General features: G+C 44.6%; 1 protein-coding gene across 3 annotated transcripts in view; it reads left to right on the forward strand.

Annotated features, from left to right (window-relative positions):
- The window catches only part of LOC130107686 (phosphatidylinositol 3-kinase regulatory subunit alpha-like), a 39366-nt gene that overhangs the window by 1714 nt on the left and 13369 nt on the right, over positions 1–24283 (forward strand). For 2 of the 3 annotated variants that reach the window (XM_056274403.1, XM_056274411.1), the window contains exons 3-9: positions 88–217; positions 3856–3948; positions 4329–4400; positions 5413–5529; positions 10311–10509; positions 11025–11107; positions 23663–23753. In XM_056274403.1, coding sequence (XP_056130378.1) covers positions 88–217; positions 3856–3948; positions 4329–4400; positions 5413–5529; positions 10311–10509; positions 11025–11107; positions 23663–23753 — 785 coding nt within the window. The remainder of the gene's footprint in view (positions 1–87; positions 218–3855; positions 3949–4328; positions 4401–5412; positions 5530–10310; positions 10510–11024; positions 11108–23662; positions 23754–24283) is intronic. The other variant, XM_056274418.1, reaches the window with a different exon arrangement.

The raw sequence follows: 24283 nt of genomic DNA on the forward strand, positions 1-24283 counted from the left end.
CATCCAAAATGACTAATTTTAATTATCGTGTTTACAGCTCTGTGATTGACACATTGAGTGAATTTTTAACAACCATCTGACCAATAGGAAAAAGGAGACTTCCCGGGGACCTACGTGGAGTTCATTGGCAGGAAGAGGATGTCTCCGCCCACACCCAAGCCCCGCCCACCCAGACCACCCTCTGCAGCATCAGCCAGAGCAGACTCGGAGTCAGAGGGTGAGTAGGATAAGACAATCTCCACAAAAGTTAAACTGGGTCATGGTGATAATGGTTGCGCTGCTGGTGTTTTTTTTCCTGCCGACTGTGGTGTGAGTGACACAGCACATGATTTTGCAGAATGATTTTAATGTTGATTAAAAATCCAGCGGGCCATGAGACCCGTCTTTTCTCCAATGTGGTCTATTCAGTCCATCGTTACAAAAACCAACAGCGAATTGTGAATCATAAATTTGATTTGGCCCCAAAGACAAAATGTAGTAGACCTGGCACCAAAAAAAATCAACTTAACAATCTTCCAACAGAGTCAGAGTCTGGTATGAGTTTTCTCTAATGATAAAATCTGCTTGCGGTTGGAAATTGATATTTTCCCCTTAACACTAGAATGACTGAGACGGTCATTATGACTGTTTTGCATTTTCAAATTTTAATAACTTTGTATCAAAAAAAAGGTACAGACCTGCCGCTCCTTGAATTCCCCTCAACTTGCATATATTTGCATTAAAATGAGTTTTAGACCAATTGCACAAAAAAATTATGATCAAATCTACCTAAAACGACCATGAGCAGTCAAAATGTCTGCTTGTAATTTGTTTGCATGTCATCGTGCGCATCATGCCATGATTTATGACCTGTTTTGGTTGCATCATTTCCTTCAAGAAGTTCATTGCTCTGTCCTAGAAACTCACTAGCGTCCTTCAGTGCAGAGAAATAGTCTAAACTTGATTTCCCAACATGTCTGGTTTCAGACACCATGACTACCACCGAGGCATTGCAGTATTTACAAGCGTTGGATGGCAGCCATTTAAATTGTTTGAAAAATAGTATTCAAGTTGTTAAAATGTTAATTTTGGTGTCAGTTAGTTTCATAACAGACATACTAACATATGTAATGCATTAATATCTCAGCTGGGTATTTATCTTGACAGAATATAGAGTTTAAAAACCATGGCGGTCATTGTGACCGCCCACGGTCGTTCTAGTAGTTTTTAAGTTCCGGTCGTTGTTTGGGACTGTTTCAATATTTATTTTCAGTTCTTTTCTTTTTTTTTACATTTCACGTTTTATAGGCCTTGTTACGTTTGTTAGCTTAGCAATATGCGTTCTCAATTTTGTTTATCAGGTAATATTTTCACTTTTTAAATTTTGCAGTTCAAGTTCAACCATATCTCTCTGAAGTTTAAATTGTTTAAAAATAGTATTATAGTTGTTAAAATGTTAATTTTGGTGCCAGTCGTTTCATAACAGACATACTGACATATGCAGTGCATTAATATCTCAACTGGGTATTTATCTTGACAGAATATAGAGTTAAAAAACCGGCCATCATTTTGACAACCCATGGTCATTTTAGGTAGGCGTGAAATCCCGGTCGTTCCAGTGTTAAAAATAGATGTGTTGTGTTGCAATCCTGCCTGTGGTTAACGGTCCGTGTATGCTACTGTTCCACTTTTATTCTTTTGGCGAGGTTTTTAAACTTCGAATGAAGTGGGCTTTTGTCCGACGCTGATCGGGCGTAATCAACATTTAGAATGAATATTAAGGTTGAATCAAACCGGTATTTAATGAAGTCGCTGACTGCTTCATAGGTTCGTCCGTGTCAAAAGCTTTCATATTTTTCTAGAGGACGCGATGTTGAGAGGAAACAGGACCTCATGCTGGATGGTCAGCTGGCTGGTTGTGTTGTGTAGCTGGTGGAGGTTTGTCTCTCCGGGTTTAGTCAGACTTACAACAAACCCCAGTTTCCTTCATCTGCTTCCTCACTGACAACTTTACCCTGCACACATGCACACACACATACATACACACACACACACATCATCGGCAGTCGAGTATGATTGTCCATTAGGACGCCTGCGCGTGACAGCCATTTACGTGGAGTGGCTGATGCACCTGCAGCCACCACACAGTCCTTGGCAGGGGGCTGGCCAAAGTCCAACGGCACGGAGAAGCAAGACGACTGGGGACCACCCTCTGTTGCAACCTTCATCCACCTTCGCTGCCGTTGGGACCTGGATACATCTTCCACCAGTTCCACCGTTGAGGTCTTTGTTGGATTGCGCTTCGTCTGGAACCTCCCCCTTGACCTGTCCGCCTTGGGTGACACTACCAGGAGCCAAGCTCCGGACGGCATAGCTCTTTGGATCATTAGTACACACAACCTTCACCACGATAAGGTGGCGATCCAGGAGAACACACACACACACAATGTACACGCAGAAAGCTGTGGTGGTTGTGTTGCCAGCAGCCTTGGCAGAGAACCAGGAAGGAAGTCAGCTGTTTGTGCGTGTTTGCTATATTTCTGTTGTTTTCTGTCTTGTGGTGAAAAACATCAGGTTCTCGGTGTACTGGCGCACATCTCTCTCTCACACACACACACACACACACACAAACGCACTACATCAGTGTGTTAATCTTGAATATAAACACTTTTCTCCCCAGGGATGGGTTGCACAAACTGGTCTTTACTAACTGGTCTTTCCTGGTCCTAACTGCTGAGTCAGTCTTTGTTAAGACCAGTCTTTAGAATGGACTTTACATCGGTCGCACCAACCAAACTTAAGTCTAGTCTTAACCACGCCCAGTTTTATCAGTGCCCGTCCATGTGAATGCCCATGCGACTGTGGCTGTTGCGTGGCAGTATGCGTTGCTAGGATACATTGTTAACAGTGTCCCGCTGTCTTGCTAATTTGTAGCTAATCGTTTCTAATTTGTGGCAACGTTACGAAGGATGAAAGAAAAAGAAAATCCAATTTCAGGGACGCTGAGATAAGAAGATTAATGGAGCTGTACAGCCAGCACAAGAAACGCTGACTGCCAAGCAGTCCAGCATAGTAGCAGATAAAAAGAAGAAGTCGACTCGGAGGGAAATAACAGAGGCCATAAATAGTTGTTCAACGCTTGTTTAATTAGTTTGCTAGTTTAATAATAGCTATTTTAATAATACCGCACAAGGCGGCAGCTTGGTGCCGGTGACACCGTGCAGATGGCCTGACAGGAGGTGGACTTGTGGATGCTGATCAGGTCTCAACCGTGTTTTGAGCGGCACCGTTTGCTAAAAGCCGAGCGCTATTATCAGCTGCAGCACGGGTGACAACACTGCGTAGTGGTCCGACACAAACCGCAAGTGCGGTGGCAGCTCTTCAGTAAGTTCATATCTCCTGTAGGGTCGGAACGTCTCGATCAGCGCCTCATAATTGTATATGTCCAATGGATTACTTCTGCCCCAAATCACTCTCTCTCCCATCTACAAGCCAACATGGTGTAACGTCGATATACGAGACGTGCCGTGATCAGTGGTGCAAGCTGTGTTGCTTAAAGTTGTTACTATTGAAACAGCCTAGATTTTTACTCTACGCCTGCCCCTGACCAGGCGTGAGATTTGCATCCGGTTTTAGCTAGAAGAAAGCTTAAGCCCAGATGGTGCAACCGGCCTAACTATTAGGTCAGACTCGGAACGCCAGCTTACGACCGACTTAGCTTAAGACCATGCGTAAGCCCTGTTGGTGCAACCGGCCCCAGGTGATTATAAATATGCCACCCTCCACACAGGGGTCAAAGCTCAGAGTCCACCTCAGAAAGGATTTTGTGTTAAGTAAATATATTTGCGGCGTTTTTGTGTGTGCATGTGTGTCCAGGCTTTGTTCTACCAGACCTACCAGACCAATTTGGGCCCCCTGAGACTGCCCCCTTACTCCTCAGCAGACTGATGGAGACAATCGAGGCCAAAGGTAGGACCCCCCCCCCCCCCCCCACACACACACACACACACTATAGATGCAAACTAATGCACAACATTAGCCAGGTTTGCTGTGGCGCTCGGTAAGTAAAGCAAGGCACCAACATAGGAGGACTTGGGGGCTTTTCTTCACTATGGCTGCTCATGCAATAGAAGCTTACATTACTTTGTAGCGGACAACTTGTCATGTCGTTGTGTTGTTTAATTTGGTGTGATGTGTTATGGTTTATGTTGTTGCGTTTATGTCTGATGTGATGGTTTTATGTTGCTTTGTGTATTTTTTGCGGTGTCTTTTATGTTTTATGTGATGTTTCCGTTGGGTTGTTGTTCTTCAAGTTGGTGTTTTACTATTTCTGATGTGTGTTTTTGCAGGTGTAGAGAGTCCCAGTCTGTACTGGAGTTTCGGTGGAGGAGGTCTGGATGCCAGGCAGCTGGCCGACTCTGGTGAGTTCTCATTAAACTAGTTCTCTTACTGGTGTGTTAGTGGACCTGAGGTCATTCCCAACCCAAAGCAAACCCGCTGGGCTTGATGATGTTCTGATGACGTGAGCCGCCCAGCTCACCAGCACCTCAGCCATGTGACTCCTCAGTATTTCTTTGAGTTACCAGTTAATCTATACGATACCCTTCAACATGACCAGACCTCGCTGCAGTTATAATTATATTACCAATTTTCACAGATGAAACTAATCACAGGTACAGTTAGACATTGAAATACTGGGTTCAGCTTCACCAACCATCAAATGTACAAATAGAAAACTAAGATTTTCCTTTAAGCCCTTTAAAACCCCGACCAGATATAAGGTGGTGAAGATGGGGATACCCGGAGTTGTGTGAAGTTTGTTTCCTGAAATAAGGAATACTGATTTTATGGATTAAAATGTTTGATCACAATAATCCATGTTATTTTTTTATTTTTTGGGGGATTTTTTTCACCCTTTTTTTTCCACAATTGTACCCGTCCAATTATACTACTCTCCTGAGCTGTGCTGGTTGCTGCTCCACCCCCTCTGCCCATCCGGGGAGGGCTGCAGACTACCACATGCCTCCTCCGATACATGTGGAGTCGCCAGCCGCTTCTTTTCACCTGACAGTGGAGTTTCACCAGCAGGACGTAGCAAGTGGGAGGATCACGCTATTCCCCCCTCAGTTCCCCTTCCCCCTTGAACAGGTGCCCCAACCGACCAGAGGAGGCGCTAGTGCAGCGACCAGGACAAATACCCACATTCAGCTTCCCACCCACAGATACGGCCCATTGTGTCTGTAGGGGCGCCTGACCAAGCCGGAGGTAACATGGGGATTCGGACTGCTGATCCTCATGTTGGTAGATAACAGAATAGACCACCACGCTACCCGGACCCCCCCCAATAATCCATGTTATTAGCCCCTCTGTAGTTCTGCTTTCATCCCGGATCATGTTTCACCTCCTTTTAACTGAGGTGTGTTTGTTTTTCAGACCTGGACCAGTTGGAGGCATCCACACTCTGTGACGGGGTGGTGAGATTCCTGCAGGACCTGCCGGGACCCGTTCTGCCGAGCTCGCTGCAGGCCGACATGGTGCACACTGTGCAAGGTCAGAACCCCTCCCAGTTGACCCAGTTTCATTTCTCAACTGGTCACAAGAGACCAGTTATCCTAATGCAGGTCTGGTTTGGGAAGTGACTTTAGCTGCATTTCAGGAACTTTCCCCAGGAACTAGCAACCTTTTGAGGAATTCAATGTGTTTCCACTGCAGGCACCGGGGTCTAAATTAAGTTCTGGGGACATTATTTTACCCCCCAAAAAGCCCGTGGTTGGGAGTAGTGTTCTCCAAAAGTACTGGAACTTTGGGGCTTTAAAGCGCTGTACATTTCTGATTGGTCAAGTACTCACAGTAACTCTTCAGCAGCAAACCAGCGCTGTGTCTCATTCACTACTCACCAGCTAGGGAGTTCTGTGTAGAGGACTATATAGTGAGATTATCGGCAAAGTGAAAAAACACTTTCGGACACTACTCGGGTCATTTTCTCTGCCATTAATTACGTCATTGCTGTCTCAGATGCTGTGCCAGATCAACGTCGGCTGATGGACCATTCACAATAAATACCGGCATGCATTTTTGTGATAAATACATGATATTATACTGAGTGTATTTCCCCAAATTAATAAATACAAAGTACATTACATTACAGTCATTTAGCCGACGCTTTTATCCAAAGCGACTTACAGTAAGTGCATTTAACATAGGAAATCAGGAGAACTACTAGTCATCAGAGATCATAAGTGCATCTAAACAAACATCTAAGAGCAAAACCAGTGCTTAAGTAAAAGTGCAAGAAAGAGATTTTTTTTTTTAATGAGTGAATACAATAAGAGCTGAGAACAAGTAACCGGGTAGTAGTTCTTAAAGAGGTGAGTTTTCAACCTGCGCCGAAAGATGGGCAGCAACTCCATTGTCCTGACATCAGTGGGGGGAGTTCATTCCACCACTGTGGGGCCAGGACAGAAAAGAGCCGTGACCGGGTCGATCGGCAGCAGGGGTCTCTGAGCGATGGGGCAACCAGGCGTCCCGAGGCAGCAGAGCGAAGTGGTCGGGCGGGGGTGTAGGGCTTGACCATGGCCTGGAGATAGGAAGGAGCTGTTCCTTTCACTGCCCTGTAGGCTAGCACCAGAGTCTCAAACTGGATGTGAGCAGCTACTGGGAGCCAGTGTAGGGACATGAGAAGGGGAGTTGTGTGGGAGAACTTAGGGCGGTTGAACACCAGACGAGATGCAGCTTTCTGAACAAGCTCCAGAGGTCTGATGGCCGACACCGGGGCGCCAGCAAGGAGGGAGTTGCCGTAGTCCAGCCGGGAGATGACCAGAGCCTGGATGAGCACCTTTGCCGTCTCGTCGGTGAGGAATGGGCGAATCCTCCTGATGTTATAGAGGAGAAATCTGCAGGAGCGAGCAACCGATGCAACGTTTGCAGCAAACGACAGTTGGTCGTCCAGGATCACACCCAGATTCCTCATAGTCCCAGTTGGCATCACCACGGTGTTGTCAATGGTGATGGTCAGGTCTCGGTGCGGGCAACCTTTCTCCGGGAGGAACATCAGCTCTGTCTTGTACTTTGTGGCCATTTGTGGTGCTCTGCTCACATTAAACATATTTTTGCATGATTTGTCTCATGCCTGTCATAAGGAAAAAGAAACTACACATCAAAAATACTTCTTAATAATACTCTTTATGAAACAGCTTTTAGAGTTCTGTGGAAATGCCACCCAATATCAATCTTTCTTTTTTTGTTTAAATATTTTTGATTAGGAGAAGAAACAGAATTTCTAGACGGAGAAAACTGAGGCGTGCTGCTGTAAAACAGCTGTCACTTTTCCATATGTCAGCTGACTAATTTGCCTAATCTTTGCGGGTTGTTAGACCGTGGGGGAAACGCAGATAACAATGGACCCTTTAAGTCCCTTGAAAAGTAGATCCTGGGACTAGGAAGTTCTGGTTATGGAAACGTGGCTTTTGACCATTGTTAGTCAAGTTGAGGCCCTGTGATGGCCTGGCGGCCTGTCCAGGGTGTCTCCCGCCTGCTGCCCGATGACTGCTGGGATAGGCTGCAGCATCCCCGCGACCCTGAGAGCCTGAGACCCTGGATAATGGATAGTAATAATAGTCAAGTCAAATGTATTTGTGTAGGCCAAAATCATGTAGTAGTCCCGAAGGGCTTTACAATCAGTGAAGCGACTCAAACGAGGAAAAACGCCACAAGAAAAACCTCATCAGGAAGAAAAATGGGAGAAACCTCAGAAAGAGCAACAGAGGAGAAATCCCTCTTCCAGGACAGACAGACATGAAATAGGTGTTGAACATAAGGAGTAGAACACAGTAACAATTATAATGTACCATCATTGATTACACACAGGGCAAGTTAATGTGGATCATATCATCATCATTCTTCGACCGCAGTCAAACAATGCTTGTCGTTTGTTGATGGTAGACCGAGGTCACAACTCCTTCGGAACCCAGTTTCTGTCTGGGTTGGTCCCATAGCCTTTACCTCCCCCAGAGTGTCTACAAGGCAGTAGTTTTTGTTATTTAACCCATAACTGGGGTAACCCTGACTCAATTACCAGGATATGTCCACGTTCAATTGGGCCATAGTAATTGGTCTACGGGGGGGGGGGTTACTCCTCCGGAGGTTTTCTGTCGGGGTTTGCCCCGCCTTTAGCCTTTGGCTAAATAACCTATCCCACAAGGCAGCAGGGGGCCGGTTACTTTCTAGGGCACTGGCGATTCGCCCATAGCCAGAGACCCGTTAATGAGAAGTCTGAACCACAAGAAGGTGGGCTTGACTTGCCTGGAGAAGCTTTGTGTTGCACTAGACATGTGTTTTTGACACACGCCACACCAGACCAGCTCAGACTTATGTAAATGGTCCGGAGAGCCAAAATTCACCTCTGGCTGTCACCATGAGTCAGACTACACTCGATGACCACAAAAATAGAAACCCTGGTTGGCGTTGGACCACCTTTGTCCCTGATATCAGCTGCTGCACCTGGTGTCAGTGACTCTACAAGCATCCTGTGTCATCCCGGTCCCAAAGCCACCCATGCAGAGATCAGTGTTCCACACAACTGTCCAAGGTTGATGGACTGAGACTTCCTTCAATGGATGCTGGATTTTAAGGTATTCTCTGGCATCAAGGAGTCAATCTTAAAGTATTAATTGACGACATGTGTTACAGCTGAATGCCCCCCAAACCATCACACGTCCCCCTTGTCCAGTACAGTTGTAAATATGTGTGACGGGTCTGTCACTTCATGTTTACCTGAGTCTGCTGGAACTGGAAGTTTCCCACTGCAAATGCCTTCAGGAGTTTACCTGGGGCAGGAGAGGTACCCTGTATGGTCATCTGCTGAGATACAGCCAAGAGTGTGTTGCTTTGTGTGTTCTGAAATTGGTCGGCCCTTGTATTGTGATGTTAACTGAGTTATTGTGGGCTGGCCATTACTTGCTTGCCTTTTGAGCCATTCAATTGTACAACTCTGAGATTGCCGGCTCGGCTGCCGAGCAACAGTACAGTGTTAGTGACGATCAACCCCCCCCCCCCCCCCGGCGCCCGTGATGCCTTTTTCAAAGTCGTGTTAGATCACACATAAAGCCCATTCTTGGTAATCCATTCATATGTAAAGCAAGTGTGGAAATGGAGTTGCCGTCGCATGCACCTGTTTATGTGGTGAATCATTTGTAAATGGAAAAGGAAGACTCACTTCTTCTACAGGCGCAGGGTTTCTGTTTTTCCGCTCATGGTGTCTAACTGGCAGGCAGACATGTTGGAACTTGCTTTTAATCAGGCAGGAGGTTAATTTCTTGACAAAAACTACACAAAATGTTGCTTTGCAGTAGTTTTCATATTCACAATGAAAACTACCAGAGAGGTAAATGGACACTCATTTGACATTAGCTGATTTTTTTTTTTATGAAGCGTAATGGTCTGGTTCCATGAAGTCCAGACTTCTGCCATGGAGGTCCGAGTTGGTGCCAACAGAAATCACGTTTAGACGGCAATAATTTGAATTTGAATGCTGAAATGTAAACATGGGTTTCAAAAATTTTTATCAAAGTTTTGAATTTGTGTCTTACAATTTGAAATGGAATATGATGGTTTAAAGTTGTATTTGGTCTCCTTTGCGTTATCGGGTGTGTGTATTTACTGCTTGCTGTTGAGGCCAAACCTGTTTCCTCTACCATGCCCAAGGCTCAGCGTTTTTGGTTTTTGCCGATTTTCACCGAAAAATACCCAGATTTTTAAACTAATTTTCCCCCGGATTTTATGTTTCCACGGATCCAAAAGTTGTTCCTGTTCGTCTGAGGTTATGTAACAGTGTCCTCTTGCGGCGAAATTCAGCATGCTGGATGGCTTTGAAAAATAAAAACTGAAAACGCTGAGCCTTGACCATACCTTAGTACATCTAGCAAGAGCTTACCTGTTTCTGTTAACATCTGTCTTAATATTTTAATCTGGATGCGTGTTGTGAATACTAAATGAGAGATCATTAACTCATTTGTTAATTAGTTAATGAATGAGTTTCCCTCAACATGTTGTCCAGGTTACCATTCAAACGTCAGCTCTCTCGAGTGTTCGGCTGGGCACTGGTGTTGTGCCGCAGTGACTTCTAGTCGATGTAGTTTATTAACATGCATCGGTGCCCAGAAACTGTAAAGCTTAGTTTTGAACTGTACATTTTCTAGAAACACAAGGTCAAACCCAACTTTGTTTTAACTCACTTATTCAAAAATATTTAAAAACTGAATTTTGGGGGAGGTTAAGTTCTGGTCATTGTGGAGGAAACTGTGGTTCTAAGTCCGGTGGTTGTCCTTGTCCAGAGGTGCGAGAGGCGGAGGAGTGTGCTCAGGTGTTGCGGGGCATCGCCAGCAGCCCCGCCTGTCCGCCCCAGTACGGCCTCACCTTCCTTAGCCTGCTGCGCCACCTCGCCCGTCTCTGCTCGCTAAACCCCAGGAACCAGATCAACCCGAGGGCCCTCGCCGAGGGATTCAGCCCACTGATATTCAGACAGGCTGCCAGGTCTGAGACACACACACACACACACACACACACACACACACATGCAGCCTAACCTGTAAATCATCCGGCTTTGTCCTGTGTCCATGGGTGAACACGAGCTGGAGTCGATATTCTGCAGAAGTTGTATTGGCAATCTGCCAACTTCGGACTAACATTTACAGAAACATTATCAGACGGTGATAGTTTGAACAAAAGCCCTCCGGTTGCCGTGTTAAGATGCTTTTACAGGAGTGGGTGAACCAGTCATGATGAGTGAATCTGTGACTTCCTCATAACAGACATTTGACTTAAGCAAGAGATTCATTTGTAAACCTGTAAAAGCAGAGAACATGTTTAAAAAATCTTACAGATGGAAACTGTGTGGGCTGAGGAAAACTGCCAGCTACAGCATGCATGTTTTAATGGGGCCTAACATACACTCATGAACACACAAATACACCAACATGTTTGTTTTTGTGTTTTTGTCATCTGGTAACCTGACTAACTGTATGTTCTGGTTTTGGTTTGGTTTCAAGCTGTGAGTCCGGTCCGGATCCTTTGGTTCAGGTTCTAGAAGTTCTGATCACCAGTGAACTCAACATGAGCCAGGCCGCTCCAGGTAACACCAGCGTGTGTGTGTGTGTGTGCGCAGAGTTTCTATTCCAGTCTGAGATGGCTATTTATAAAAACATAAAAGCAAACTGCCGTGACCATTGATGGTCATGTGTATGATTCACAGAGGATTTTGGGAATAGCTGCAGTCACGGCGTTGGTTGAAGGTGACGGGTGTACTCTTGACACCCGTAATTATTGGTTATGGCAGTTTGCATGTGAAACCGGTGTTGGATTGCTTCCCACCACCCGCAGGCTCACACTGATTTTTTTTGTTCATTCAAAACACCCGTTTCTGTGCTGCCTGTCACCACATGAATGGAGCCCATACTACACCCTTGTGGGCAGAGTGAGCTACATCCAGACACATTTAATATTCAAATTCAAATGCCTCCTACACACCGGGCCCATAATTGTGTTGGTGTGCACTTATAATTTCATGATTTCTCAAAAGGAGCAAGAAAGAAAAGAGAAATTTGTATGCATGTGTAAATCTTCTTACACATGTCCTTTGGTCCTGTTGTGAGTTAGTGAAGGTTGCGTTGCCTCTAATTGACAGTTCAGAGGATTGTACTTGCTGTAATGGAATGAAGTCATCTGCATGTTGTTTGTGCATGTTTCCTTTAGGACACGTGTCAAGTGTTTTTGAGGGGCTGTTGTTGGGCTGCACAATATTGGATAAAGCTCAAGTGGTGATATTTTTTTCTGCAATATATATTGTGATATGAAAAAATACAGGAATGTTCACCACATGACTTGAATAGTTCTATTTGGAAAAAAGTAATCATGCTACATGATCGGGGTGAGTTTGTAGGGCAGTGCATCTGTATAGAAAGTAAAAACAAAAACAAAAAACTGAATTCTAGAGGTTTTGGTATTCGTTGAAGTGTGTAGATATGTGGCCGTCCTACCATGAGAGCTGAATACTTCTGTGCATGCCCGGCGCACAGCAGGCAGACAGCGTGACAACAGCACCACTGCGCTCTGAAACCCATTATCAGCAAATGGTTTTCGCCATGCCACGACAGCTTTTAGCTGCGTCAGTGAGCTCGCTTCCGCGCTGTGAGGAATCCCTGCGTGACCAATAGAAATAAGGCAGCCAGCCAGGCAAGGAAGACAAAATGGAAGATGAGATAACATAGTTTGCATCAGAATTCCCTGAATCGTACAACAAATTTATGCTTATATTGAGACCAAACGACTAACTTGTCCTGCTAGAAGTTTTGAAAAGTCCCGTTAGAGATTTTTCAGATCTCCACCTATTTTGCTCCGTCCTCTGTGACTTCCCAAAAACACAGTCAGATCTGCGCTGAACCCAGTGGCGAGTGGAGCTAAAATTGTGTCGTCTGAAAGGGTCAAGAAAAGGATCAACAACCGACAAACGAGATTTGAGCCGGGTTGGAAATAAACACGCCAAAATATGCACGGTCCAGAATTCACAATATGTATCTGCCATTCCATCCATCCATTATCCAAACCGCTTATCCTGCTCCCAGGGTCACGGGGATGCTGGAGCCCATCCCAGCAGTCATTGGGCAGCAGGCGGAGACGCCAGACCATCGCACAGGGTCGACGTACACACACCCACGCACATTCATACCTAGGGACAATTTAGTAGGGCTGGTTCACCTGACCTACATGTGTTTGGACTGTGGGAGGAAACCGGAGCCCCCGGAGGAAACCCACGCAGACACGGGGAGAACATGCAAACTCCATACAGAGGACGACCCGGGACGAGCCCCAAGGTTGGACTACCCCAGGGCTCGAGCCTAGGCTCTTCTTGCTGTGAGGCGACTGCGCTAACCACTGCGCCACCGTGCCGCCATATATATATGTATCTGCACTTCACCAAAATAAAAACAGTTAATGAGAGGGGAAAAAAACCCACCTGGTCTTAAAGATAATTTGAAAATTTTAAAAATCCATGCAGCTGACTTTGCTTTTCTTTATGCTACCAAATCTTCAATTTCAGTGTTTTTCTCCTGTTCCTCGATCGTTTCAGGTTGCAGTCGACGAATAGCAGGGCCCGCTTTGGTTGCTTGATAAACCAATCAAGAATGATTGTGATTGGTGGTTCGCTGTGCATGCAGAGCCTGCCCGTCACTCACCAGCAGCAAACTCCGTGTATCCCAAGATCCCTTAAATTGTAGCAAATGATATCAGACAGATTTGTCTTTTAGATAAGTCGTGGAAAATGAGAACCGTGTGAGTTTTCCTTTTGTATCAAGCAGCAAAAGGTTGTAGCATGAAGTGTTTGAGTTCATTTGCCCTACTTCACATTGCACGTCCTGTGATGTGACTTTGCACATCGCGATGGCGATGCTGAAACAATATGTCGTGCAGCTGTAGGCTGTTGTGACGGTGGATCTGGCTGAGATAATTTTTCCTTAACTGATTGTTATGTCACTTCTTTACTGTAATATGAATTCATTCCATTAGATGGGATGGAGACATTTCCCGCTTCACGGCTTCCCGGTGTGGCTAATTTAGCCGTAGCAGCAGCCAGTTCAGTTTCCATTTGCAGTCGTTCCTTTTTTCTTCTCAGTCTGTCCTGCTGCAAATGCAGTTTTTCCTCGTGAGCTTTCAGTGCATGTGTCTTTTCCAGATCAGTCATGCGTTGTGTTAGTGCTGCTTTTTCAGCCTTTGCACTTAAACATGCAGAACTTGTTGTACAAGCTTTAGATTTGGATGAGGAACACATTTTGCCATGTGGAGAGACACTTGAAATACAGTCATTAGGTTGAATTTCATCCTTGTTTTCAATCTCCATTTCACAACATTTTTTAGCATCCATCAACTGTTTCTTTATATCGTGAAATAAATCCTCATTTGCTTTACTTTTCAAACCAAACTGGTTGCCTTTTGTATTCTTCTTCAGGCATTTCAGTTTCCATGCATGAGTTGTGGGTTTCAGCAGCATCATCACACAGCTTATTAAACTCCTTCAAAAGTTTCTCAACACTGCGCAGATTATCAATCCATCGCTCGATTTTAGAAGCTTGGTTTAAATCTCGATTCTTTTGTGGATTTTCAACCGAAGCATATAATACCTTTTGCAGTAATTTTTCTCCTTTTCAATATCTGCATATTTGATTTGGCAAAGATTTTATGCCGGATGCCCTCCCTGACGCAACCCTCCCCATTTATCCGGGTTTGGGACCAGCACTAAGAATGCACCGGCTTGTGCACTCTCAGTGGCTGGACAGAGGAAGGCCAAAGAGGAGGTTTATGGATGTGGTGAGGGAGGACATGCAGGTGGCTGGTGTGACAGAGGAAGATGCAGAGGACAGGAAGAGATGGAAACGGGTGATCTGCTGTGGCGACCCCTAACGGGAGCAGCTGAAAGTAGTAGTAGTAGTAGTTTCTCTTTTTCAGTATCACCTTTTGCAACACTCTCAACAGGAGTAAGCATCTTCAACAACCTCAGCATTTTCATCCATTTTCAAAACTGTCAATTGTGTGACGTCAGCAGAGCAATCTCATTCAATCACAGAGCAGATGATTCCTCCACTTTCCATTCCATCCACGTAAACACACAATCCAGCCCAGCAACTGTGTGATATCCAGCGTCACAATCCAAAGCACCATTACAGTCCGGTTCCCTTATAAACCAGTAATCATTCAAATAGGCGTGGATTTCACAAAGTTTAGTTCCACTTCAGACAACAGGCAGCGATAAAACAGACTGCATTATTCACTGTCTCACTTGCCGTAGCTTCTCTTATTGGCAGCACTGTTTGGTGAAGAGAGGCGGGGATCACAGTTCCTTTTGACCCATGTGATGTCAATCCAACCAACAGCCTCCTTCCAACAGTGCCGTTCATTCCTCTGTACAGGATGTTTCTTACTTGTGTTGTGACTATCCAAAAAAACAACCTTAATTACTCACTTAACGGAGGTGGCTTGAGGAATGTTCTTGACGCACAACACTTAAAAATAAACAGCGTCCAAATGTGTTCTCCTTTGGGTGACGTTCCCATGTATTTGATGCTGGGTTTAAGACGAAGCTGGATTATGGTATGAAGTGTGTGCTTCCTGCCACCTGCGGGCTCATACTGATTTCTTGTTATTTTAAAACACCTATTGCTGTGCTGCCTGTCACCACACGAACAGAACCTATACTACAGTCTTGTGGGCAGAGTGAGCTATATACAGACACATTTAATATTCAAATTCAACTGGCTTCCTCCTATAAGACTGGATGATGTGACACTACTAAAGCCTCCTACAGACTGTGAAGTTTGGGCCATCTCAGACGAAAGGTGACTAAACGTGGCGATATCTTTGGTCATGGCTCCAAAAGTGTGGTCCTACGTCACCACTGTGAAACAGGTTCAAAGGACGGCCGTTATTACGGTCTCGCGACCGAAGATAACCTGGGACGAAAGTCTGACAGTGTCAAATTTAGGATGACCATCTCATAATGTGACTGCTGCTACGACCTAGTACATCTACTAACCAACCAATAGAAATGCAGCACGAAATGACGCACTGGTCAACCTGACGCAGAATCTTTGCTGGCGCTAAACACAAACAGACTGTTAGCATCTGTGACCCAAATGCCTTGGATTCAACAAAATGAGCAAAACGAGCTGCGGCGACTTGAAAGGACTTGACTCCAGCTTGGCATCATGTTGCTCTACCAGTGGCGTAGATCGATTACGCGCAGTGATGCGGCACATGGACTTGCATTGTAGCTTGCAATTCAGTAGGTGCTATCGCACAGTCTACATACATCAAACTTGATGTCGTACCCAAGTTTATTAGATCCATATCGCACAGTGTGGCTTGTAATAAACCTATAGGATTGCTAAAATCACACAGTCTTTAAGAGGCATAAAATGTTAGCTTTCCTCCGTTTTGGACTCTGCCTAGTGACTGCCCCAACAGAGGTCACCACAGTCAAAACAGCTTTTCTATTGGTCAGTGGCACAATTACAAATGTCAAAGTTCACCAAATTAGAACCTAACACACAGGCATCATGCAAATTTACTTCACTACCATAGGCAAATCCACTGATATTGCCGAGTCCCTACAGATGAACTGATTTCTGTGCTAAATGCGTGTCATAAATACTGATGAGACCAAGGCCTAGGAACTGAGATTATGCTGTTTTGCATCTGTCATGGCTGGTTTGAACGCCACATGCAAAACTCTGTCTAACATAAATACTGGCTCAGATTAGAATATAACTTTTTAGTAAGAGGAAAAAGAGGAAAGGGAAGAAAAGAGGAGAGAACAGGAAAGGAGAAAAAGAGGATGGATGCAGGTAGGAAGGGAAGTGAACAGAAACACCAGAAACCAGCCCAATAGCAGTCAGTCAGTCAGAGTAGCAGCCAGCCAGTAGGATGACATCATCGCTCTGAAGAAGATGAAAGATGCAGCAGTGGAGGCGGGGGTTGGGGGGGGCGGTTGTCTTGGTGACATCATCGCTGCCACTGGATTGGCCGGGAGCAGCGGTGATGTCACACATCTCCAAGCTGCTCTCTGGAGCTTTGAAATGAGGCTGGATCTGTTGTGCTGGTGGAGGAAAGAGAGAGATTGACCTGTTCAGTGAGAAGAGGCCGGTTTAACAGAATAACTACTTGATGTATGTGAAGAAAGAATGAAGTCTTTCTATTTATTGACAGATATCTGTTGAGACATACCTGTCTCAGCAAAGGTCCAAATCCAGCTTAGCCTAAAGTTGGATCTGTGAGGACAGTAAGAGAGAGAAAGAAGAAACGGGGGGGGGATTTGTTGATCCATACAAAGACTAATATCTGTTGTCGTTCAACGAGAGAGCGAGAGAAAGAGCAGAGCAAGAGAGAGCAGAAAACGAGGAGAAGGAAAAAACTGGCATAGACTTCGCCCGTCAGCCTGATGTCCATTTGGTTTGACACGGATCTGTTGGCCGGTCGCCAGCCTGCGTAGAGGGGAAGAACGGAGGGAGAGATGAAGCGAGGAGATTTTGGTCCCCCTCTTACTTGTGTGTCAGTGAGGTGAGAGGAGGCGAGATGGAGGGGGAAAGAAGAGAGAAGATTCTCTGCTATATAAACATGCAGAGACCAGGTAGGGCTCGCCCGCCGCTGCCTCCTTTTCTACCTGTTATCAGGACACTTTTTAGGAGATTGAGCCGCAAACCAGTTGTGCTCATTTGCATAGAAATTGAGATGAAAATGCACCGAGATGCCATGGAGACCGATTGTAATCAGATTACTGTATCCTCTGCAGGAGGTGGTTGAGATGCCTTGTAGCGCTGGGTGCCAGTGAAAAGTGGATTTCATTAAGATTGACGTTAAGCAGTTATTGAAGAGTTGGTTGACTTTTTTTTTATATATATATATAAATATATTTTGATGTTTTTTAGTTTGGATGTAGGATGGTACAACTGATTGTCCTCATCATAAATTCATTGAAGAACCAGAGGCATCATACAGCGGTTTTGAGGGAGATAATTGATGCTTTTTCTTTTGTCATGGTGCTGTCATCCCCCTCCAAATTGTCCGTCATATGGGGCAACAAATACAGAGAGACCCATGTGACGTAGCCGACACACGTGGTGTCCAGTGTGTTAGATCAATAAAATATGAGGCAAGTAGAAAGACAGCACACTGGTGTTAGAAACGTAACATCTGTGGGTAGACACCACCATCACTGTCCTCTACATTACACACCTTTACATCCTTTATACACAGACACCACCATAACTGTCCTCTATCGCAACACCCCTTTACATCCTTTATACACAGACACCACCATCACTGTCCTCCACATCTACACCCCTTTATATTTGTTTTACACGGACACCGCCATCACTGTCCTTTAAATCTACACTCTTTTGTATCCTTTATACATGGACACTTCTATCACTGTCTTCTACATCCCTTTATAACCTTTATACATGGACTCCACCATCACTGCCAACTCCATCTACATTCCTTTGTATCCTTTATACATGGACACCACCATCACTGCCAACTTCATCTACATCCCTTTGTGTCCTTTATACATGGACACCACCATCACTGCCAACTCCGTCTACATCCCTTTGTATCCTTTATACATGGACACCAACATCACTGCCAACTCCGTCTACATCCCTTTGTATCCTTTATACATGGACACCAACATCACTGTGCTCCATATCTACACCCCTTTTCAGAGTGTGATGAGAAAATATTTGTCCTCCTTCCTGATTTCCTCTATTTTTGCATATTTGCCATGCTGAATGTTTTCAGATCTTAATACAAAATTAGAAAAAAAAATATATGAGGAAAACCCAAGTAAACACAAAATAGAGTTTTTAAATGTTATCATCTAACACCCATATCACCCATGTAAAATGGTATGTTATTTCCCGAGTAGCTTTATTGACAGCTGGTGATTACTTATGGCATGAAACAAGCTTGTACAGTCTCATAAAGAATTTACTTGACTCACTGGATTATGTATATATATATATATACAGTGCATCCGGAAAGTATTCACACCCCATCACTTTCCCCACATTTTGGTATGTTACAGCCTTATTCCAAAATGGATTAAATTCCTTTTTTTTCCTCATCAATCTACACACAATACCCCATAATGACAAAGTGAAAAAGGTTTTGTAGAAATTTTTGCAAATGTATTAAAAATAAAAAACTGAAATATTGCATGTACATAAGTATTCACACCCTTTGCTATGACACTCAAAATTGAGCTCAGGTTCATCCTGTTTCCACTGATCATCCTTGAGATGTTTCTACATCTTGATTGGAGTCCACCCGCAGTAAATTCAATTGATTGAACATGCTTTAGAAAGGCACATACCTGTCTATATAAGGTCCCACTGTTGACAGTGCATGTCAGAGCAGAAACCAAGCCATGAAGTCAAAGGAATTGTCTGTGGACCTCCGAGACAGGATTGTATCGAGGCACAGATCTGGGGAAGGGTAAAAAAAATTTCTACAGCTTTGAAGGTCCCGAAGAGCACAGTGGTCTCCATCATTCGTAAATGGAAGAAGTTTGGATCCACCAGGACTCTTCCTAGAGCTGGCCGCCCAGCCAAACTGAGCAATCGGGGGAGAAGGGCCTTGGTCAGGGAGGTGACAAAGAACCCGATGGTCACTCTGACAGAGCCCCAGCGTTCCTCTGTGGAGATGGGAGAACCTTCCAGAAGGACAACCATCTCTGCAGCACTCCACCAATCAGGCCTTTATGGTAGAGTGGCCAGATGGAAGCCTCTGCTCAGTAAAAGGCACATGACAGTCCGCTTGGAGTTTGCCAGAAAGCATCTAAAGGACTCTCAGACCATGAGAAACAAGATTCTCTGGTCTGATGAAACCAAGATTGAACGCTTTGGCCTGAATGCCAAACGTCACGTCTGGAGGAAACCAGGCACCTCTCATCACCTTGCTAATACCATCCCTACAGTGAAGCATGGTGGTGGCAGCATCGTGCTGTGGGGATGTTCTTCAGCGGCAGGAACTGGGAGACTAGTCAGGATCAAGGGAAAGATGAATGGAGCAAAGTACAGAGAGATCCTTGACGAAAACCTGCTCCAGAGCGCTCAGGACCTCAGACTGGGGTAAAGGTTTACCTTTCAACATGACAACGACCCTAAGCACACAGCCAAGACAATGAAGGAGTGGCTTCGGGACAAGTCTGTGAATGTCCTTGAGTGGCCCAGCCGGAGCCTAGACTTGAACCCCATTGAACATCTCTGGAAAGACCTGATGCTCCCCATCTAACCTTACAGAGCTCAAGAGGATCTGCAGAGAAGAATGGGAGAAATACCCCAAATATAGGTGTGCCAAGCTTGTAGCTTCATACCCAAGAAGACTTGAGGCTGTACTTGCTGCCAAGGGTGCCTCAACCAAGTACAGAGTAAAGGGTGTGAATACTTATGTACATGCAATATTTCAGTTTTTTATTTTTAATAAATTTGCAAAAATTTCTACAAAACCTTTTTCACTTTGTCATTATGGGGTATCGTATGTAGATTGATGAGAAAAAAAAGGAATTTAATCCATTTTGGAATAAGGCTGTAACGTAACAAAATGTGGGGAAAGTGAAGGGGTCTGAATACTTTCCGGATGCACTGTGTGTGTGTGTGTGTGTGTGTATATATATATATATATATATATATACAACTTTGTTAAAAGAGACACCCAACGGTAGGGATAGTGCTCAACAAATAAGGAGCACAATAATCCAGTTAGTCAAGTAAATTTTCTATGAGACAGTACAAGCCTTGTGTGTGTGTGTGTGTGTGTGTGTGTGTGTGTATGTATGTATGTATATATATATATATATATATAATCCATTTCCATCTCACACTTTTCTGGGTGGTGTTTGTCTTCCTCAAGCTCAGGTCTTCTACCAGCGGCCTGGGAGTTTGAGGGTTCTGTGCAGTATCTTAGCTGTTCCTAGGACCGTACTTTTCTGGACAGAGACCTCAGATGTTGTTCCTGGAATCTGCTGGAGCCACTCTCTCAGTCTGGGGGTCACAGCCCCTAGTGCTCCTATTATCACCGGGACTACTGTGGATTTCGCCTTCCACATCCGATCTAGTTCTTCCTTCAGCCCTTGGTATTTCTCTAGCTTCTCATGTTCTTTCTTCCTGATGTTGCCGTCGATCACTACTGCTGTCTTCTGTTCCTTGTCAACCACCACAATGTCTGGTTGGTTAGCCAGCACTTGCTTGTCAAGTCGGGAACTTGGAAGTCCTACAGGATCTTAGTTCTGCCATTCTCAGCCACCTTTGGTGGTGTCTCTCATTTGAACTTGGGGACTTGCAGTCTGTATTCAGTACAGATATTCCTGTACACGAGCCCAGCCACTTGGTTATGCCTTTCAGTGTACGCTTTCTCAGCTAGCATTGAAAATATAAAAATGATGTTTATTAATATTTATGCTCCAGTTGTGGGAGTAGAGAGATTAGTCTTTCTAGATGTTTTAAGTGAAGTTATTGAAAAATGTAACAGTGAAGAATAGGGGTGGGAATCTCTAGGCACCTCACGATTCGATTGCGATTCAGAGGGCCATGATGCGATTATAAAACGATTATTGATGCATCTATTTCCGTACATGATTTATTCTCCCTGTGTGACTACATACTACTCTTAAAAGATAGCATATTTGTAGTGATCAATAATTAAGATAAACAGATGAATTTACGTCCATTTTCTTTTATTAATACAGTAACAAATAGAAGAGATGTGTCAGCTGACAGGTCACGTTTCCCAGCATTGCAAAGAACCAACAAGAAAAGAAACGGAAGTGTGCCTGTAGCAGCGTCCTTGTTGTAAATTAACACGGGCTTCAGCAAGACTTCAGCAGTCACTTTGGTAACATACAAAGCTGCCCTCATTTACAAATAAATAATAAAGACTTCAACCGAAATCCTCCTGTTATGGGCAATGAGCACAGAATCCCTCAGACAAAAAAACAAAAACAAAACAAACATTTTGCGGTATATTAAAATCAAAAACAGCTTTCATACAAAACCAACATAGAATTCTGTACCAGCTCTCATACAAAACTAATGCTTTCTGTGGAATATGTGCTAAAACAATAAATAATGGAGAAAATGTAAAGAACAGGCCACAATGAAATCATGGAAGTGCAACATAGCAAATGCGCTTAGCTGGTGAATGCTGGAATGTGTAAGTTTTTGTGTAAGAACAGGAGTTGGTCTACATGCTCCAGTGGAAGTGTGCTCCGCTGTGCAGTAACTACACTCACCGGCCACTTTATTAGGCACACCTGTCCAACTGCTCGTTAACACAAATTGCTAATCAGCCAATCACATGGCAGCAACTCAATGCATTTAGGCATGTTGACATGGTCAAGACGATCTGCTGCAGTTCAAACCGAGCATCAGAATGGGGAAGAAAGGTGATTTAAGTGACTTTGAACGTGGCATGGTTGTTGGTGCCAGACGGGCTGGTCTGAGTATTTCAGAAACTGCTGATCTACTGGGATTTTCATGCACAACCATCTCTAGGGTTTACAGAGAATGGTCCGCAAAAGAGAAAATATCCAGTGAGCGGCAGTTCTGTGGGCGAAAATGCATTGTTGATGCCAGAGGTCAGAGGAGAATGGCCAGACTGGTTCGAGCTGATAGAAAGGCAACAGTAACTCAAATAACCACTCATTACAACCGAGGTGTGCAGAAGAGCATCTCTGAACGCACAACACATCGAACCTTGAGGCAGATGGGCTACAGCAGCAGAAGACCACACCGGGTGCCACTCCTGTCAGCTAAGAACAGGAAACTGAGGCTACAATTCACACAGGCTCACCAAAATTGGACAATAGAAGATTGGAAAAACGTTGCCTGGTCTGATGAGTCTCGATTTCTGCTGCGACATTCGGATGGTAGGGTCAGAATTTGGCGTCAACAACATGAAAGCATGGATCGATCCTGCCTTGTATCGATGGTTCAGGCTGGTGGTGGTGGTGTAATGGTGTGGGGGATATTTTCTTGGCACACTTTGGGCCCCTTAGTACCAATTGAGCACCGTGTCAATGCCACAGCCTACCTGAGTATTGTTGCTGACCATGTCCATCCCTTTATGACCACAGTGTTCCCATCTTCTGATGGCTACTTCCAGCAGGATAACGCGCCATGTCATAAAGCTCAAATCATCTCAGACTGGTTTCTTGAACATGACAATGAGTTCACTGTACTCAAATGGCCTCCACAGTCACCAGATCTCAATCCAATAGAGCACCTTTGGGATGTGGTGGACCGGGAGATTCGCATCATGGATGTGCAGCCGACAAATCTGCAGCAACTGCGTGATGCTATCATGTCAATATGGACCAAACTCTCTGAGGAATGTTTCCAGTACCTTGTTGAATCTATGCCACGAAGGATTAAGGCAGTTCTGAAGGCAAAAGGGGGTCCAACCCGGTACTAGCAAGGTGTACCTAATAAAGTGGCCAGTGAGTGTATATCCCCTGCACGTGAGACATGAGCTGCAAGTCATCAGTAATAAAGTGCGCAGTTACGGTGACTTAAGATTCTGTAGCAGTGGATAAAAGAAGGTTGAATCAGTTCATCTGGATACGTTTATTGACAGATACGTTTCATCGCTCAACTAATGTCCCTTTTCCACTACATGGTACCGGCTCAACTTGACTCGACTTTTTCGTTTTCCATTACTGGAAAGTACTGGTATTTTGGTAACTGTTACCATTTTTCTGGTACCACCTTTGTCGAGGTTCCCAAAAAAACTGGAGCGGGCACCAGAATCAATGCAGACCAGCTACACTGAGGGGGTACTGTTACGGTAATGGAAAACAACACTGCGAGTTGAGTCAAACCGGTACCATGTACTGGAAAAGGGGCATAAGTGACATCTTCAGTCTAAACTGACTGCAGGTATCCCCACCCCTTATAAACAACACAGTTTTTGCAGTATGTGGTGTTATAAAAATGTGCTATGCTTTGCTGTGTTGTGGATGATGAGCTGATCTTTGGGAGTGTACTGAGTTGATTTGGATCCTGTGAATTTTATGTTACTGACTGTTGGTTTTTATTTTCTCTCTCTCTCTCTCTCTCTCTCTCTCTCTCTCTCTCTCTCTCAGCATTGCCTCCTAAACCAATCAAGCCATCCACTCCAGTCCCCAGCAGCACAGCTCTGCAGGACTCAGAGTGGTACTGGGGGGACATCTCGAGGTAATACACATACAAACACACTTACACTAAGACCAAAAAACACACTTGTCATGTCTTTGTGGGTATTGCACCTGGCAAACACGCAACATTACTTTTTAAGGATGTGCACAAGCAGCCTTATGCATGACAGCCATCTTTAGTACGCATAAGCATGATGAAAGTACGTTTTTGGTCGAATACACACAGTCTAATACACTTGCTTACTTGCTGGTAGTCCATTGAGTCAGATGATGACATCCCTCCTCATTAACGGTGTGTTCTTTGATGACTGTAGAGTCCAATTCTTGATAGACAAGTTTTATTGCATGTTGGGCATATGAAGTCTGAGTTAGTGGGGGCAGGTATGGTTGTGTGTCTCCTTAGTCTTTTCTGTTGTTTTTTTTTACATTCCTCTCAATGTCCAGCAGTTCTATAGCTCTGTGGCAGATCTCCCGCCAGGTGGAACAGTTAATGGCAGCTTGCTCCAGTCTCAAGGGGCCGAAACAATACATCTTCAGCAATGTTTTTAGCTGCCCTTTGTATTGCTTCTT

Source organism: Lampris incognitus, chromosome 1 (assembly GCF_029633865.1).
Source record: "Lampris incognitus isolate fLamInc1 chromosome 1, fLamInc1.hap2, whole genome shotgun sequence".
NCBI lineage: Eukaryota > Metazoa > Chordata > Actinopteri > Lampriformes > Lampridae > Lampris > Lampris incognitus.